The following is a 19,030-nucleotide window of genomic DNA, read 5'->3' as shown; positions in this document are numbered from 1 at the left end:
GGAGTTGATGATCCCCAAAGCAGGGAGATGTCAGTGTTCTGGTGGAGAAGTAGGTCATGTTTCTAATAGAGCCCCAGTGATGGCTGTTGGTGTTCTCGTTTCTGATGGGTGTTTTGTATCTGAGAAATCAGCTGTACACACGGCTTCATAGCATCAGAATGGAGAATTAAGTTTATTTTCTGACCACTAAATTACTGCTTTTGTGCATACCAAAGGGAGTTAGATATATCATTAGCAAAATTGCTTTTGATTGTTTTAAATTATGCACCAAAACTGTAATTTCTAGAAAAGGGTTTTCTAAAGATATCAGTAAAGACAAAAAAAAAAAAAAAGACACTGCCATTATATTAACGGTACTCCAGATGTAAATTTGTGCAGTTTGGCTGGAATAGAAATGGTCTCATCTGCCCCAGCTCTATTAGTTTGTACCTGTGTATTAGGAAGACTAGATGTTTTTTTTCCCCCAGTTTGTGTGGGAGATAGCCTCCTTTGTGCATAAAAATTGCATAATCGAATGAACTCATTAATTTCCCCAAATATATTAAATTTTTTTTTTTTTTTTAGTTTGGAATTATCCTTCTTGCTTGTGTCTTCAAAAGGAAGGCCACTGTGTTTATTTTTTTAGCATCTGCTCTTTGTGCCAGGATCGTGTTAGACATTCTGTATCTATATCATCACATTTAATCTTCTCAAGCGTATTAGCTAGGTAGGTATTCCCTACATTTTACATATGAAGAAATATAGCCTCTGAAAGGCTCAGAAAATGGTCCAGAGTGAGTCAGCTGTTAAGAGGAGTAGTAGGAATATAGACCGAAGTCCAGTTTTAGAGGCAGACAGGAGTATACTTTTTTTTTTTTTTAAGTAGGCTCCACGCCCAGTGTGGGGCTTGAACCCATGACCTTAAGATCAAGACCTGAGCTGAGATCAAGATGTTGGATGCTTAACTGACTGCACCACCCAGGTGCCCAAGACAGGGATTTTCTAAACCTACCTTTCTCAGGAACGGAGGAGCCCTCAGTGAGGGATACTATCACAGATGTACCTTGATAGCTTCAGGTCTGGCCACTTACCTTTCTCGGTGGCTCAAGTGGGATCAGTGTGACCTGGAACCGGAGGCTGGTGCAGTGGTGACATGAGGAAATGTGTGGCAGGTGCCTGCTGGTGCCTTGTGCATGGTTGTGTAGGTGCATGTCAGGATCGGTGTGTGTGCATTCCTGTCCCCCTTCCACCCCCAAGTGAGGCGTTCCATTATGACATCTTTAATAAGGTGGTAGGTGGGACTGTGCGCAGTGTCCATAAGGTAGCATTTTGTGTGGTGTTATTTTAGAACCCGCATTAGGTTGACTGACGGCAGTCTTCCAGCCTGAAATTGGCTTTGGCATTTGTGCACTTGCAGATATCTTTTCTCCTGCCATATGACACACAGATTTGGATCCAAGAATAAAGATTGGTGGAGACCGAGGACCAAGCAAATGACTGTTATTTTGCAGTCCTCTTTGATGAGGCACCCCCCCCACCCCCAACTGTCACTGGTTCCCTTCACCACCTCAAACTGTCCTTGGCCATGAACCTGCTGTCTGCCCTGGAATTTTGGGGTAGAGTGTCTCACTTTCCTTAACTGAGCAGTAGAGGCTGGAGAGCCGTTGTGAGGTCCAGCTCTCTAACCTTCTTGTTGTATGACATTGGACTGGCTGTTCTTTGTCTGAGAAATAGGCCTGGTAACTTCTATTATCCTGTGAGCTCTGGAAACGCAGAGCTTACAGGAGGATTGTGGGACAGTGTGCTTGAAAGTATTTTACACCCTAGAGTGTGCAAGCAGGGCTCCTTCCTCCCTTTTCCTGCTTGAGCGACCTCGCTGATTTCGTCATTCCCAGGGTCCCAGGTATTTCCTGTTTTCTTTTCAGGTTCCTTCTCTTCCACTTAAGAAATTAAAAAGAATAATAGCTTCATTGAGGTATAATACACATATCATACAGTTTATCCATTTAAAGAATATAGTGCAGTGGTTTGTTTTATTTTGTTTTTGGTATATCCATAGAGTTATAGAACCGTTACCATAATCAATTTTAGAACATGCTTAATTATCCAAAAAGAAACCCTGACCCATTGGCAGTCATTTCCCATTTCCCCCATCTGTCCTAGCTGTAGGCAACCACTGATCTACTTTCTGTCTTTATATATTTGCCTATTCTGGATGTTTATATATATAAATGCAATCGTATAACGTGTGATCTTTGGTGACCGCCTCTGCTTAGCGTAGTAGGGTTTTCGAGGTGCATTTCTGCTGTAGTCTATAGCAGCAGTTCATTTCTTTTTATTGTCAAATGATAGTCCATTGTATGGATGTAGCACATTTTATTTATCCATTCATCAGTCGATGGACATTTGGGCTGTTTCTGCTTTTTAGCTATTATGAATAACGTTACTATGAACATTCATGCACAAGTCTTTGCGTGGACGTGTGTTTTCACGTCTCCTGGGTAAACACCAAGGAGTGGAATTGCAGGGTCATATGGGAACTCTGTGTTTAACCTTTTGAAGAACCCCCGGGCTGTTTAATACAATGGCTGCCCCTAGTTTACATTTTCACCAGAGGCATGAAGGTTCCAGTTTCTCCACAGCCTTGCTGACGACACTTGTTATTATTTTGATCATAAGCTGTCCTAATGAGTTGGGAGTGGCAATATTTCATTGTGATTTGATTTACATTTCCCTGATGACTAATGACACTGAGCATCTTTTCATGTGTTTATTGGCCATATATAGGTCTCCTTTTGAGAATTGTCTTTTAGATCCTTTGGCCATCTTTTAATTGAGTCAATATTTGTGTTTTTTACTGTTGAATTGTAATAGCTCTTTATATATTCTAGATTTGGTGCCTCTCCCCAACTTTTGAATGTATTTAAAATTCTCCTCACTTGAAAGTCACCCCCATCTGGCCTCTTAAGTTATTGTTTGTATGTTCATTCCACAAATAGTTGTTGAGTACCTACTGTGTTCTTGTGCTGGCAGCTATGGATAGAGTATGACCAAGAAATGCAGAGTTCCTGAACCCTGGAGCTTATAGGCCAGTGTGGAAGGTAGACAAAGAACAAGTAATTGCACAGGCATTTAATTATGATGGGACTAATGTTCTCCCTAAAGAATTGTAGGGGGTGGTGAGTGTCCTTAACAGGGAGACCTGATCTGGTCTTGGAAATCAAGGCCCATTCTCCCGAGGAAGACACATATGAGTGGAGTCCTGATGAATGTATTGGGATTACGGAAGAGGTGGGGGTGGGCAAGAAAGCGTGTTGTAGACAGAGGAGACAGTGTATGCCAAGGCCCTGGGGTGGAAGGAACACAGACATTTGAGGAACCGATAGAAGGTGAGTGTGTGGGAATAGGGGAGGTGGCAGAGGGGCAGTGACTCAGGCTGCAGGTCATGTACAGCATGGCAGCTGTGGTAGGGATTTTGACCTTGGTCAAAGAGACGGGGAAGTGTTCCAGTAGTTGCAAGCAGAGGCGAGGAATGTTAAGTTTGCCTTTTCTGCCGCAGTATGGAGAGTGGACTAGAAAGGGCAGGAAGGAGTGGGGGAGGGCACTCAGGAGGTGGCTGCCATGGCTAGGTCAGTGCCAGCCATGGCTCGGGGTTGGACGGAGGCAGTGGGGGATGAGGAGAGTCCAAAGAGCTCAGCTGGAATTAATGGAGCCTGGCGAGTGGCGAGAGTGGGTGATGAGTGTAAAGAGCAGTTCAATAGACTCGCAGGTTTGGGTTGCGCAGCGAGGGGATGGTGGTGTGATTCACCAAGACGGAGAGTGTTGAAGCGACGTAGCTTTGGGGTGGGGACTTGGGTGGTGGATGGAAGGAGCTGAGTGCTGGGCTGGCTTCAGAGTACCTGGAAGCCAGTGGAAATGAAGATGTTGAGGGTAGGCAGGTCAGAGCTCTGAGCCTGGGAGATGGCCACTGGCTTAGTGACTCGGTAGCCACGGAGAACTTTATTCGGGGGTGGTTCTCGTGGACTAGCAGATTGGCTTAGACTGAGGAGCGGGTGGAGGGGTGGGAATGAGGAAATAGATACGGAGCAAGAAAATGTTATTTAGAAGATTGTGTTGGAGAAAGGACTGCCATATATTGAGCATCTGGATGTCCACAGAGACAGTGGGCCAGGGCCAGGAGGGTGTCGAGGAGGAAAATCTTGGCACTTGCCAGTCAGAGGAGGGACCTGCCAAGACACAAATTCTGTAGACTGGGAGATAAACATAGATGCCATTCTAGGAACCAGAAGTCTGGACAGCTGGTTTGAATCCTGTTTTACGAGGTTGGCATGAGAATGTTGCCTCTGTGACCAGAGGAAGCGCATTCATTGTCCTGTGCGTGTGTCTCTTCAGGAAGCTAAGAAGTCCCGCCTGCCCATCCTGATAAAGCCGTCCCGGTCATTAGGAAATGTGTATCGGCTCCCTGTCACCCAGGAGATGGTGGCCCAGCTGCAGGGCCAAATCTTGGAGCTGCAGGGGGAGCTGAAGGAGTTTAAAATCCACAATAAGCAACTTCACCAAAAGTTAATTCTGGCTGAAGCAATGATGGAGGGGAGGCCAGCGCCAGACAAAACGGTACAGAAAGGTAAGCACTGAGAAAAATGTATTCTCCGTGAGTAGATGAACGACCTGATAGAGCTGCTTGAAATGTCAAACTTGTTGTTTAGAACTGCAGTAAGTTTGAGTATAAATTTTATGAATTACAGTGATTAATCTTGACTCTTGACAAATACACACTCAAAGGAACACAATAAGGAAAATGCATCTGTTGTTTTCATTTTATCCTGGAGTGTGGATAAAGGGGACTTGTAAGTGCTCGCGGGTCTTGTGAGCTCACCGCTCCCTTCACTTGGGATGGTCTGCAGCTACCCCAGCTGTGGGATGACTTGAATCTGGGTGGGTTTTTTTGGCTTTGTCTGTGGAAGCCTCAGGCATATGGCATCATGCATATAAGTGAGAACCCTCTTGGTGGGGTTTTCTAGAATGTCCAGGCTACATTACTTTGGCTTCCTCAGGTCTAATTCCAAACCCTATCACAGAGCAGTGTAGATGAGCACACAGGTAGTGTTGGGCCTCGTTTTCAGAGGGTTCATGAGTCCACAGAAGTACATATGTCGACTCCTGATTTTGAACTTCTGCTGTAAGCACACGGCAGCAACACATAATACCAAGAACAACAACAGCAATCTTTTATTTATCTATGCAAAAAATACTGATGAAACCCTGCTGTGTGCTAGGCCCTGGGGACATAGTGAATAAAACAGATGATCTAGGTCTGTGTCTAGCTTCCGTTCCTGTTGTGGGGAGAAAGACAGTACGCCGAGGAGCAGGGATAGCATGCGAGAGATGGCGGGTGCCGGGGAGGAGGGGAAAGCAGGCTGAGGGCGTGGGCAATGTGGAGCGGGTAGAGCGTGCTGCCATCCGCGGAATCCTAGAGCCTCCCCGGGAGGTGACCCCTGAACACAAACCCGGAGGAGAGGGGGGGAACAGTCAGCTTGGAACGTGCGCTTTTGGCAGCAGGAACAAGGGCAAAGGCCCCGATGTTGCTTTGAATTTGGGATGTTGGGTGACTAGGAAGGAGGCCAGTTATGTGGCCGGAGTGGAGTGGGGAAGAGGAGGCCGGAAGGAGGTCAGGGGCGTGGCAGGTCAGGTGGGCCTGCCGAGGCCGTTCTCAGGCTTTGTCTTTCACTCAGGCAAGACCGGAGACGGAGGGTTTGGAGCAGTGGAGTGATGTACCTGACTTCAGCTTGAAAGCAGGGATGGGCAGGCTAGGCCTGTGGGCCAAGGTCGCTGGCCGTTTTTAGGTTTTCTTGGAGCGCCGCGCCGCTCCCTGATTGGCACGTTGCCCGGGACGCTTTGGCACGGGGATTGCGGAGTTGAGTAGGTGTGATAGAGGCCCTGTGGCTGGCCGAGCCGGAAATGTTCTGTGTTCGGCTCTTGAAGGGAAGTAGGCCGACCTGTGCTCGAAAGGCTCACCGGTAACACGAACCATCAGGGTGATGGAGCTGTCCTGCCCTGAGGTGGGAGAGGCAGAGACCAGCAGCCGGCGTCTGGTTTGGGACTCCTTGAGACGCCTGTTGACCAGCCCCATGGTGGTGCCAGGTCGGCAGCGGGAGATACAGGGCCTTCAGTTTAGCAAGTGTCAACATATCGCTGGTATTTGAAGCTCTGAGACTTGGCGACACAGGGAACAGACCCAGGCACCGAGCCTGGGACTCTTCAGTGAGTAGGGGTTGGAAGGAAAAGGAGTAGCCAGGGAGGCAGGGACGGAGCCACGAGAGGATGATACCAGAAGCTGAGTAAAGAGCAGGTTTGCTGTATCCAATATTGTGAGTCAGTAAGACAAGGCCTGAGGATCGGCCTTGGGATTTAGTAACGGGGAGTCATCACTGGTGACCTGGAGGGAGCTGTTGCCCTGGTGTGGCCGAGGCCTGCCCGGCACGGGTTCCGGAGAGCTGGTGCAGGAGAGGAACAGAGATGCCAAGAGTAGACAGCTCTGAGGAATTTTACCGTAAAGCGGGGCGGAGACACAGGGCAGTTAGGAGCCATGCTCTCAGCAAGGCTCAGGGGACTCGGATTCGGGACCTCGGGTGACTGCAGCAAGGTGGGTAGTCGCTGGAGGTCTGGCAGCATGAGCCGCAGAGCTGGAGTGTTTAGGGAAGAGAGCACGACCAGGAGGTGTCAGCAGAGGGCGAAGGCACGTATACTCTTCCAGGTCTGGGATCACAGGGGATGTGGGAAAGATGGCCAGGGACTGGTCTCCACTCTGGGGGGACAGCCACAGGAGAAGCAGTGCCGAGGGACCGCCCGGGGCCTTAGAATGAGGGGGCAAGGTGCATGTTCAGGGAGGACACTGAGCTTATTTGGGATTTTTTTTTTTTTAAAGATTTTATTTATTTATTTGTCAGAGAGAGAGAGGGAGAGAACACAGGCAGGGGGATTGGCAGGCAGAGGGAGAAGCAGGCTCCTTGCCGAGCAAGGATCATGACCTGAGCTGAAGACAGATGCTTAACTGACTGAGCCACCCAAGCGTCCCCTTATTTGGGATTTTGCCATGGAAGAGTTGGCATTCTGGGGTGGGAGACTGCATCTGACGTGGAGATTTTCCAGGTGGCTCAGGGCTGGGAGGCGACTGGGAGTCTTGCTCTTCCTGTGTCAGTAATGAGATGAGCTCCTGTTATTTTTTCAGCCTCACTGCTCACTTTAAGTACATGATCTAATGGAATCTTTTTAACGATCCTTGAGGCAGGAACAGCAGTCATCCCTGTTCTAGCATGAGGCAGCACTTTCAGAGATAAAGTGACTTGGCTACGGTCACACTGCCACTGACTTCCGGAGCTAGATTCGAACCGGCCTGCCTAACTTCCAGGCCCGTGCCCTTTACTTGCCTCATAAAGCCTAGCATCTCGACACCCTCCATGTGGATTTTCTGATGACCTGTAGCCCATGGTATTTTCCATTGATCTTTAGGTTCTTGGGTTCACCAACGTGGAGGTTTCAAGATAAGTGGGCTTTTGGCAGTATTGCTCTTCCTTCCCTCCTTCCTTTCCCACTTTCTCTCCATCCGTCCATCCTCCCATCCATCCATGCAGACATCTATTCATGCGTTCAGTGAATATTCCCCGAGCACCTGCTGTGTTCCCAGCCTCATGCAGTGGGTGTAGGAGACAGAGACAGAGATGGAGAGGACTGAGATAGTCTCTCCTTTCTGAGAACTCCCTGTCTAGTGGGAAGGGGCAGATAATGAAACATACCAGCGCAGGGCAGAAGGGAGGGACACTTCCAGGAGGAAAGGTTTTATGGCAAAGGTGCCTCAGCCCAGCAGAGGCCCTGGCACTTTGCCCAGGGCTTGCTGTATGCACTTGCCACTGTTTTGTTTTGTTTTGTTTTTTAAAGATTTTATTTATTCATCTGAGACACACAGAGAGAGAGAGAGAGAGCATGAGGAGGGGGAGAGGCAGAGGGAGAGGGAGAAGCAGGCTCCCTGTGGAGCCAGGAGCCCGATGCAGGGCTCGATCCCAGGACCCTGGGATCATGACCTGAGCCGAACAAAGGGAGACGCTTAACCATCTGGGCCACCCAGGCACCCATGTAGTTACCACTGTTTTTATTTCTTGCTGAGACCCCAGGGTGCCTCGACCAGGTGCTACTCCTGCAATTGCCCAGTAGTCCTTGAGGCCTCTCTCTTCTCCAGAAAAGTGGGCGTGAGTCTATAGAATTCATTTTCTCACTTACCGTTTTTTGAGAGCCTGGACTTAAACCATTTCAGACAAGCTGCAGTATATTTATGCTTTTTATGTCCTGTTATGGCAGCTCGATAGATTAATTTTATCTAATAAATTGCATTTTGCCTCCCCAGTGTTTTTATTTTCTCTGTTGTATCTTTGTGTTCTTCTCAGTTGCTTGGCTAAGTTTCAAGTCTATGGTTTTATTTATTTTTCCTTCTCTTCGTGAATGCCTATAGCCCAGCCCCTTGTGGGAGCAGCCTACCAGGACAGCCCGGGAGAGCAAAAGGGAATTAAAACCATGCCCTGTGTCTGGAGAGACAAGGAAGGAGACAGTGACCAGCACACCAGCTACGAGACCGGTCAGAATTCAACCCCTATGTGTGTTGAACAACTTCTGTGTGCCAGGCACTCCTTGGGGTGTTTCATAGAAAAATTGTTACTAGGCCCCGCAATGGGTATCTTAGGACATCGTCATTATTCCCACTTAACACACGAGGAAGCTGAGGTTTTTAAAAAGAACTGGTCCAGGGTCATCCAGCTGGTAAGTGGGTCGACGAGCGGGGTACAGTAGACTGTGTGTCTGAGTTCACCGGTCCATCTGTCACGCTTTTCTCCCCAGCAGTGGGCCAGGCGCTGGCGGGCGCTGTACCTGTGCTCAGGGACCCCACGGCCAACCCTGCAGCCTGACAGTTCTCCGTGTGGTGCTGGGTGCTGGCTGGTTAGGCGGGCACCGCTGGCCTCCCGCCGCCCAGGAGGGTGGGTCGGAGGTGAGCCCGAGCTGCCTCCTGGTGTGTGGGCCGTGTCAGGTCGCTCAGTGGGAAAGGTACAGGGACATGAGTGAGGTCCCAGGCAAGTGGGATCTATTTCTTCTTAAGCATACAGATAAGCACAAAGGATAATAAAAGAATATTCATGTTCCCATTCAACCAGAATGAACGCATGCTGACATTTTTCCTTTTTACCTTAGATCCACCCCCTCCGCCTTTGTTAAAAAAGAGTCACCTTTAATCTGGACCTAATTCATTCTGTAAGAACTAATTGTCTTCAGGAATTCTAAATTTATCAGGGGGTGGCTATGAGAACGCCAGTCTCTGCAGAAGCACTGATCTGGTGTATGCTTTCCCAAGGCCTCTAGTCAGTGCAGGGGATACGTGGTCACATGCTTCTGAATGTTGGGGGCTTTGAGGAGAAAGCCACTCGACCAGGCAATATAGTACCCTTAGCTGAATCGTAGGAAGTTCCAGAACTGCAGTATTTCCTCTAATGCAAATAAATGGTCCTGGGGATATCTTTGGATTTCTTGTTTATAGCTAGGTGATTGCTAAGGGCTTCATGTCTGACTGGCAGGTTCCCTTTCCCTCCCAAATCCCCAGCATTAGTGAACTTTCCTTTGTCTGAATGTGCTTCTAGAACTTTGCACATGCTGGTGCCTCTGCCTGAATGTTCCCCCTTTAATCGATGCCCTGTCTTTTAGGTCTCTGCTTCTGTGTCACTTTCTAGGGAAGGCCTTCCTGAGTCCCTCAGTTATTTAGACACTCCCAGTAGCCCCCCAACGTTTCCATCTCGAACTGACTTGCTCAGTGACTGCCCTCAGCAAAACTGGTACTGTGTGTGACGCCTTCGCTGTTCTTTGCTCTTCAGTAGCTCCTTGATAGATCCTTGAGAAGGGAATGCAGGGGATTCTCCAGATGTTATTGGCCCTCACGTTGAGAGCTGAGGAAGGTCTCTTCTTGTGCATACACTCCTGATAGGGGAAGCCTGCAGTTGCAAGAGGGATAGATGCATCAGGGGGCAGCATTCAGGGTGTTGGAGGCAGGGGCTCTGCTGCTTACTCGCCCTGACCGTCAGGCAAGTTCTTATCTCTCTGAACCTCAATTTCCTCTTCTGTAAAATGGGGAAACCAGTGACGCCTCATAGGGTTGTTGTGAAGGCTGTCCATTTAGTCTTCACATAGGTGAGGTGCTTGGTGCTCGGCTGGGCCCTGGCATAGTTGTGTGTCTGAGGCCTTGCTAAACCTGCAGGTTCACCCTGTACACTACAGCTTGTGATCCTCCCTCTCCCACACCCTCCACTGCAGTGATTTTAAATGAAAGATCCACCTCTGGCCCTTCATCGAGGGCCACTGAGCTGCGAGGAGCAAATCAGGTTGCTGTGTCGATGCCGGGCTGTGAGACATGCTGGATACCGGCCCTGGAGCCTAGAAACCAGATCTTTACCGCTGCTGAATCACAAACTGCTGTAGATTGGGGGCAAGTGTGTAAATGTTAGATTTGTTATGTTGTGAGGAGCAGAGCTTAAATAGGAGGTTAAGTGTTGGTAGGAGAATGCACACCATCCTCCCTGCCGACCCCATTCTGAGATGCGTATATGTGTGTGTGTAGCTAAGCGTCAGAGCTGGCCATAGTCTGCATCGCAGAAGGACATTTGTGTGGGTCTTACTACGTTTGTCTCTGCCTGATGATTACTTAAGGAAAATTATGGAAACTGATCTTTATTCCCCTGAGTGAACGAACATTGTTTCTTGCCAGGAAATTCCATTATCATGAGGTTATTAGGCACAGATAGTTCCTTGACTTGGAAGGTGATTTACCAGAAAAGAAGCCTATTGAGATCTCTCCCTCTGTCTCTGTCTGTCTCTTATACTCATTCAGCCAGTAGTTACTTACTGAGTACCTTCTCTGCCCCAGGCCCTGTGCCAGACCCCGGAGAGCAGAGATGAATGACATGTCTGTACCCCGAGGGACCGCTGACCCTAGTGACTATCACAGATTTTGTACAGTAGAAATGCTGTATTACAAATGCTTCCTTTAGGTCATGTAGCAGCTGCTTTCTAAAATAAAAAGAGTTATTTTATGGTGTTTGCATCGTGAACAGAGAGATAAGAATGGGCTTACAGCCACGAGAACAGTTACAGAACCCAGAAATTGGAATATACAGTCTGACGAAGATTTTTGTGTGCTCTTCCCTCTGAGAGTTCTCCCAGGCCCTGTCGTCCAAACCATATGGTTGCTTCTGCAGCGTTTGCCCTGGTCCACCGCCCCTGCTCACGTGCCTCCTGCCTCCTGTGATAGGCATCCTCTTCCATCTTCCAGTAGTTCGAAGGAAGCAGAGAATATCAATATTAGTTGGGCTCGTTCACTACTGTGTGCCAGACGCTTTTCCAGATACCATCCCCTTTGATCCTCAGAACACAGCAAACACAGTCCTTCACAGTAAATGCTGTTCTTTCCGTTTTGCCGATGAAGCCACTGAGGCTCAGAGAGGTTAAGTAACCTGCCTGAGGTCACGCAGCTAGTAAGTGGCAGAGTCAGAGTTTGAAACCAGATCTGGTTGGATTGTGAAGATGGGTTTTTCTACTATATTCTGCTGCCTCCTAAGTATTTAGACACACCTTATATTGAGCTGAGCTTTCCCTGGCCAATGGGCAGGGTGGGATGTGGTTGAGGACAGAAGCTCTGGACTCAGGCCTGAGCCAGAAGTTTGGCAGCAAGCAGCTTAGACATCTTTTGGGGGGAGACTGAGGCTCTGAGACATTAAATTACTTGCCTGCAGCTGCAGTGTCAATAGCAAGTGGCAAAGCTGGGTGCGGTCCCCCATCTCTTTGACTTCAGGGCTCTGCCTTCTCTCTGCAGTGCGGCTCCACGGCTCACACAAGCCTGGCCGCACATGTGGCGGTCGGAACCAGCTGTCCGGAGACAGTCCCCAGCGGGGTCATGCAGCAGTGAAACAGCTCACTGCGGGGACTCGCGGCGCCTCTAAGCTGTTAGATGTGGAAACGAAGACTGTCCTCAGTCATACGGGTTTTAGAATTGTTGCTCGTTAATGTTACTTCACACCCTCCCCAGTATTTGTCAGACCTTCTGACTTCCGGTCTGGGTGGTGTACCGTACGTACCAGGCCCCGAGAACGCGAAGGTGAAAAGCCAGTCCCTCCCGTGAAGGAGCGAGAGAGGAATCCAAACAACTAATTGCTGTGTAAATAAATAAACAAGCTGGTGTTGTTCCTACGTTCGCACCCAGCACATGGTGTGTGTGTCCGGGGTGATATGTGTAGGGTGCTGTGGAAGCACAGAGGGAGGGACAGTTTGGCCTAGTTTGAAGATGGGCTCTTGCAGAAGGAGAATTAGATCTGCGTGTCAAAGGATGAGTAGGAGTTCATTGAGGAGGCGTAGAGGACCAGATACATTCCAGGCAGAGGGAACAGCACGTGCAAAAGCCTAGAGACACAAAACAGCCTGGTGTGTGCAAGGAATTCTGGGAATCTCCAGAGGTGATATGAGGGGATGCCCTTGGGTAGGTTGCCTGGAACTAGATTGTGGAGGGTCCCAGACGCTGTAAGAGGGAGTTTGGCCTTAATCCTCAACATAGTGGGGATATTGATGAATTTTAGCTCGGCATTGGTGGTTATCATGGTCAAATTCACTTTTTAGAATAGTTGCTCTGAGGAAGAGGGTGGATTGAGAGGTAAGAGGAAGGACTGGAGTCAGAGAGGCTTGTTAGGCTGTGCAGGGACAGAGGGGGTAGATTTCAGCAAAGGAGGTACTGACATAAGTGTGTCTGATTCGCAGCCTCTGAAATTTGCCAGCCCGATGGCCTTGCCATCTTGCCAACGTGCAAAGGGAATCCTTCTGAAGATTTTCCAAGCCCAACCTCAGTTGCTGCTTACTTGAGTTCTAAGAATCAGCTTTCCACCAAAGTTGGTGTGATTGGGACCCATCAGTCTGAGAACGTCGACACTTCAAGTGATACAGAAAACTTAAAACAGAAAATCTGTGACTTGGAAACTGAGCTCGAGGGCTACCGGAATTTCATATTTCAGCTTCAAAAGCACTCCCAGTGCAGCAAGGCCATCATCACAGTTTTGTGTGGGACAGAAGGGGGCCAGGACGTCCTGAACAAGCCCAAGGGTAGTAATGACGAAGAAGAAATGACGTTCTCAAGTTTGCACCAAGTACATTATGTGAAGCACATGAAGATCCTTCATCAGCTGGCTCCAGAGGTGACCGATGGCGGGCTGCTGGAGGGCCTCAGACAGCAGCTAGTGGAACAGGAGTACGAGCTGCAGAAGGAGCAGGATTTGAACATGGAGCTTTTCAGTGAAATCCATAACCTGCAGAATAAGTTCAGAGATCTCTCACCCTCCAGGTACATCCCACCACTGCTTCTCCCGCTCTTGAAGCCTGCAGTTCCCCTGTGTTGCCACTAGGTCGGAGCCCATGAGCTACAGGGGAATGCCGCTTGGCGATGGGGTGGCTTGTGTACTGGGGAAGGCTTGATGGGGGGTTTAGGGCAGCTGGGCCCTGTGGAGAGGTGAACATGAGGCCACAAAGAACGGTGGCTGTACACATTCTCATTTTGTGTCTTCTGAAATTGGCAGAGCGGATTTTGCCCTCGTCAGGCTGGGAACTCAGGGCAAAGGTATTATTCCGGTCACTTGGTGAGTTGTGGCACATTTGCTGAACGGCAGTGTTTACTCCTGGACCCCATTATTGGCTTTTACTGTGGGACTGAAACTAATGTCCTAGGCAGGGTGGGAAGAATATAAATGTTTTCCATATCTTTACCCTTTCAGGTCATCTTAGAGGAAATAAGCCTGCATAGAAAGAGAAGAATTCTTAGGTCATGTTTTACGGGCATAGATATGTACAATTTTGCTTTATGAGCTATGACTAAAAAGTGGTCATTTGTAAAGCTGACCTTCATTCGTCACTTATTTGAGACAAACACATAGTTCTGAATTGTCAGGAGCCAGAGTGAATGTTTTCAAGCCTCCCCAAACACCAAGATGGGGGGAAGCTTGTATTTATCGAAAGGCAGTCGTGTCAGACCCCCAGGTAGGCGCTTTCTTATTTATTCCTCAAAATCACCCGGAAAGGGGGCGTTCTTAAACATGTTTCTCTGGATGAGGAATTGAGGCTCGAAGAGCCTGCCGTGACTGAGCAGACGGCCCGAGGACGCCGACGGTGCTGCCCCGAGCCGTGGCCAGTGCGCAGGCCCGCAGTGTCCCACCCTAGTCCTTGTGCTGTCCTCATTTCAGGGAAGGGGCAACACGTTGAGCTGAAGGGTCAGCATCTTTGCCAAGCCACGTGGGGGCCAGGTGACTGTGGCCACGGTTAATAGGAGCCACGTTTTCCTTAATTTATGTTTCGCTCCGTGCCAACGAGCACTCGTGGGCTGACACAGGAAGAGACAGATCTGGTGTCAGGAGGTAGGATTGTACAACCGAGCGTGGGCTTTGAGGGCAGACTGTGTTTGAGTCCGGAACCTTCCCCATTTAACTTTGCGATCTCTGAGTCGCGTTCCTCTGTAAATGAGGAGGTGCCTACATTTGTCTAGAGATTGCGAGGAGCAGTTAACTTATACAAAAAAAAAAAACACCTAATGCAGTGACTGACAGGTCATAGACCCTCCATAAATGGTGTGTTAGGATTATGATCACTCCCTGACCTTTTGGTCGAGAGGAGAGAGCCCCGTTTTTGTGTTCCTGTGTTACAGTTTCTTTTTTGTTCTTCCTGAGAATTTGTGGTAGGTCCCCCGGCCCTTAGAGCACTTGTTTCTATAATTCAGAATAATATTTTTGAAGAGCGTATGGAAACCAATTGTCCTCCTGAGTTCTTGCCAGTCTGTACTGTAATTGGGGGCTTTATAAGGTGAAAAATACTGCAGAAGAACCTTTGTTCCAGCATTTGTTGGCTGTTTTGAAGTCGAAGGAGTGACCTTGCAGACTTCCCATTTTCTAGAAGTATGTATACTTGTACAGCTGCAGGCTTTTAAAAATTGTGCTCTGTCATTTTTCCAATTAGTGTTAAGGTCACAAAAATTCAATTCTAAAATGGTACAAGCATTTTCTCTCCCCCTCACCTTTTATCAGGTACGATTCATTAGTTCAGTCCCAGGCCAGGGAGCTCTCCCTTCAAAGACAGCAGATTAAGGATAGCCACGGCATCTGCGTCGTTTACCGGCAACATATGAACGCCATGATTAAGGCATTCGAGCAGTTGCTGCAGGCCAGCGACGTGGATCACTACGTGGCCAAGGGTTTCCAGGAGCAGCTGAATCAATGTGCCGGGCTGCTCGAGAAATTGGAGAAGCTGTTTCTCAACGGTAAGTGGGGCAAGGGATTGCGAGTCTTAAGACACATCGTTTTTGGTCCAAGACTTCTTTCGGAGGGGCCCGGGAGGAACCGACTCCTCGGCGGTACTTACCTCTGCTGACAGCAGAGCCACACTGACTGTTCTTCCTTCCAGTGACGGCTTCCAGGTGCTTGGAGGGCTGCGCTGTCCCAAACCCGGGGTCCAGCTGGTGGGGCACGGGGGTGAAGCTGGCTAGGAGGCACCACCGCCAGCACCTGCCCCATGCCCCGTGGCTGCTCTAAATTTTCCAGAGAAGATGGAAATCGGGTTTTTGGGGGTGGGGGGTAAGAACTCATGAGTTTTAAATGTTGGCAACACTCAACAAAACGAGCAAACAAAAAACCCCAGACATTTATGGGTTAAAAAAAATACATTCAAGGGTCAGAGGTGGTTAGAGGAAGGATGAAAGAGAACCTTTGCTAAACAATAGCTGTGTGCTAGGTACTTTAATAGATGTTACTGCATTTAAATAAAAAAAACAATCATTTGCAGTTTTTTTGAGACTAGGACGAAGAGTTTTTTTATACTGTTTACCCAGCTTCATCAGTTTTGCCATATTTGCTTTGTCATTTTCTCTTTCTCTCTCTCTGTGTATTCAGATCTTCCTCGATTTATGATGGGGTTATATCCCAATAGACCCACCATAAAGTTGAAAATATCATAAGTCAAAAATGCATTTGACACACGTAACCTACCCAACATCATAGCTTAGCCCAGCCTACCGTAAATGTGCTCAGAACGCTCACAGTAGCCTACAGTTGGGCGATATCCTCTCACACAAAGCCCATTTTATAATAAAGGATTGAATATCTCATGTCCTACATTGAAGGCTGTCCTGCAAGTGAGAAACAGAATGGCCGTGTGGGCCCAGGATGGTCCTATCAGTTATTAACCCTCTTGATGGTGTGGCTGACTGGGAGCCCTGGCTCGTTGCCACTGCCGCAGTCATGAGGGACTGTCGTACCGCCTATCTCTAGCCCGGGAAAAGACCAAAATTCAAAATTGGAAGTGCAGTCTCTACTGGATGCCTGTTGCTTTTTCACACTATCCCAAAGTAGAAAATTGTAAATCACACCATTGTAAGTCAGGGACCTTCTGTGTATACACACACGTGTGCATATGTGTATACACACATTATTATTATTTTCATTTTTTTAAAAAAGATTTTATTTATTTATTTGACAGAGAGAGAGACAGCGAGAGAGGGAACACAAGCAGGGGGAGTGGGAGAGGGAGAAACAGGCTTCCCGCAGAGCAGGGAGCCCAATGCGGGGCTCGATCCCAGGACCCTGGGATCATGACCTGAGCCGAAGGCAGATGCCTAACGACTGAGCCACCCAGACACCCCTATTATTATTATTTTTTATAGATTTTATTTTTGTTGGGTGTAATCTCTACACCCAACATGGGGCTCGAACATATGACCCTGAGACCAAGAGTCACACGCTGCACCAACTGAGCCAGATGCCCCCCCCAGTGCCCAACATTATTATTATTATTATTATTATTATTATTATTATTATTATTACGCAGAAGCCCGACATTATCATCATCATCATCATCCCTCCAAAGGTGGATTGGCGATATCATGTGCCTTTCCCACCTCCCCCTAGAAGTGCCAAAGTGTGTGGCCCCTCACACTGAGGGCATTCTTTTATATAGCCACAGTGCCATTATTAAATCCATGACATAGTATCGTTATCTCATGTACAGTCTGTATTAAAATTTCACTAATTGATTCAATAATGTCTTTTATTAGTCTTATTCCTGATTCCGATCCAGGACCCACTCCCCACATTACATTTAGTTGTCCTCTGTCTTTGGTTGTCTTTAACCTTTTCCTTCACCCTTTGTCTTTCATGACGTGGACCAGTTTGAAGAGTTCAAGCCAATGCCCCAGTTTGGGATTCTCTGTTGTTTCTTTAGGATTGGATTAGACAAATTCGATGAGATTAGTTATGTGGTTTTGGCAAGAATGCTGCGTAAGTGTTGTGTTCTCGTGGTATATCGTGCTTACGAGGCACGTACCATTGGTTTGTCCCATTGTTGGTGAAAATAATTTTGATCACTTGGGTGAGGTTGTCTGCTATACGTGACCGTGTTTCCCTGTGTAATATTTAAGTAATCACTGCAGGGTACTTTGTAATCCTGTAAATATTTGGCTCCTCTTGAGACGTTTACCTGAGTTTTCCTGGACGTTCCTCGCCTCAGCCATCACTGTGATGGTGGCAACATGGTGATTTTTTTTCCTCATACCATCATTCCTTCTTCATTTTTTATTATATGGCATCTGCTAGAAGGATGAACTCTCCCTTTATCTTCCCTTTTTGTTTATATGTTGCTTATTTATTTATTAACATTGTGGACTTGTAGCTTCTTATTTTCATTCAGTGGACTAATATTCATTCTGTCATTCTACTAATGCTCAAATTGTTTGAGATTTGGCAAGTGGCAATTCCTTTTGACAGGTCTCCAGCTTTTGGGGGAGCACTTCTGTACTTTCTGGCACAAAAAAAGATGTTCCAGCTTCACTGATACTGTCCCTGCTCCTGAATCAGCCATTTCTCTAAGGGGCCCTGGTTCATCTTAAAGGGGGGGTGCTATTTAAAAACCAGGATTTGGTGCTGGGTGTTTTAATTGCTACTGGGGTGTCGTTGTGTCTAGGCCCTTTAGCAGACAGAACCAGGGTATATCTCACATGCATACATACGTATGTGTAATTTATTTAAAAAATTGTTATTTCACAGTGGTGCCTCGAGTTCCAGTCCAACCCGTTATATCCCTCCTTGCTGTTTCTGCTTCCACATTGTTTCCCATCTCCAGCTGTGAGGATCCCGGCTCTCACGTCAGTGTGTCCGCTCCTGTGCTCACTTCTCTCTAATATACACAAACACTCTGTACCACTGTGAGAAACAGACCTACTAGAAGATCCTGATTTGTTCGTAGCTTTTTTTTTTTTTTTTTTAAAGATTTTATTTACTTATCTGACAGAGAGAGAGAGAGCGCACGAGCACAAGCAGGGGGAGCGGCAGGCAGTGGGAGAGGGAGAAGCAGGCTCCCCGCTGAGCAGGGAGCCTGATGTGGGGCTCCATCACAGGACCCTGGGAGGGATCATGACCTGAGCCAAAATCAAGAGTTGGATGCTTAACTGACTGAGCCACCTGGGCGCCCATAGTTCTTTTAGTTTTTAGGCTAAGGGTATATAGTCAGGTATTAAATTTAAAAGTTCTTTGGTTTCATTCTTTCTACAGTGTTGATATGTTATTCATTTGAAATATAATTAGATTTACTTATTTCTCTTTGTGCTCAGTGTTAGGCTTCCCCTCCCATTTTTACTGATTTAATTTTATTTTTTGAATATGAAAAATATGAAGGTGGTTCCAAAGTTAAAACTTTATCCATTTATTTTTTTATTTTTTTAAAGATTTTATTCATTTATTTGACAGAGAGATAGCGAGAGCAGGAACACAAGCAGGGGAGTGGGAGAGGAAGAAGCAGGCTTCCCGCCAAGCAGGGAGCCCGATGCGGGGCTCGATCCCAGGACCCTGGGATCATGACCTGAGCCGAAGGCAGACGCTTAACGACTGAGCCACCCAGGCACCCACTTTATCCATTTAAATTGCCTCTATAAAGTCATTACTTTTGTCCTTCT

General features: G+C 47.7%; 1 protein-coding gene across 6 annotated transcripts in view; it reads left to right on the top strand.

Annotated features, from left to right (window-relative positions):
- CDK5RAP2 (CDK5 regulatory subunit associated protein 2) overlaps positions 1-19,030 on the top strand; it is a 172,035-nt gene that overhangs the window by 111,402 nt on the left and 41,603 nt on the right. For 4 of the 6 annotated variants that reach the window (XM_045883023.3, XM_054509379.2, XM_045883021.3 and 1 more), the window contains 5 exons: positions 4,372-4,603; positions 8,483-8,605; positions 12,814-13,390; positions 13,623-13,682; positions 15,117-15,349. In XM_045883023.3, coding sequence (XP_045738979.2) covers positions 4,372-4,603; positions 8,483-8,605; positions 12,814-13,390; positions 13,623-13,682; positions 15,117-15,349 — 1,225 coding nt within the window. The remainder of the gene's footprint in view (positions 1-4,371; positions 4,604-8,482; positions 8,606-12,813; positions 13,391-13,622; positions 13,683-15,116; positions 15,350-19,030) is intronic. The other 2 variants (XM_054509378.2, XM_045883020.3) reach the window with 2 other exon arrangements.

The sequence above is a fragment of the Mirounga angustirostris genome, unplaced genomic scaffold, assembly GCF_029215605.1.
Source record: "Mirounga angustirostris isolate CCGP_5_RB_7025 unplaced genomic scaffold, mMirAng1.0.hap1 SCAF_15, whole genome shotgun sequence".
NCBI classification, from domain to species: domain Eukaryota; kingdom Metazoa; phylum Chordata; class Mammalia; order Carnivora; family Phocidae; genus Mirounga; species Mirounga angustirostris.
Note: the sequence above shows the minus strand (reverse complement) of the source record. Positions and strands in the feature narration are given on the sequence as shown.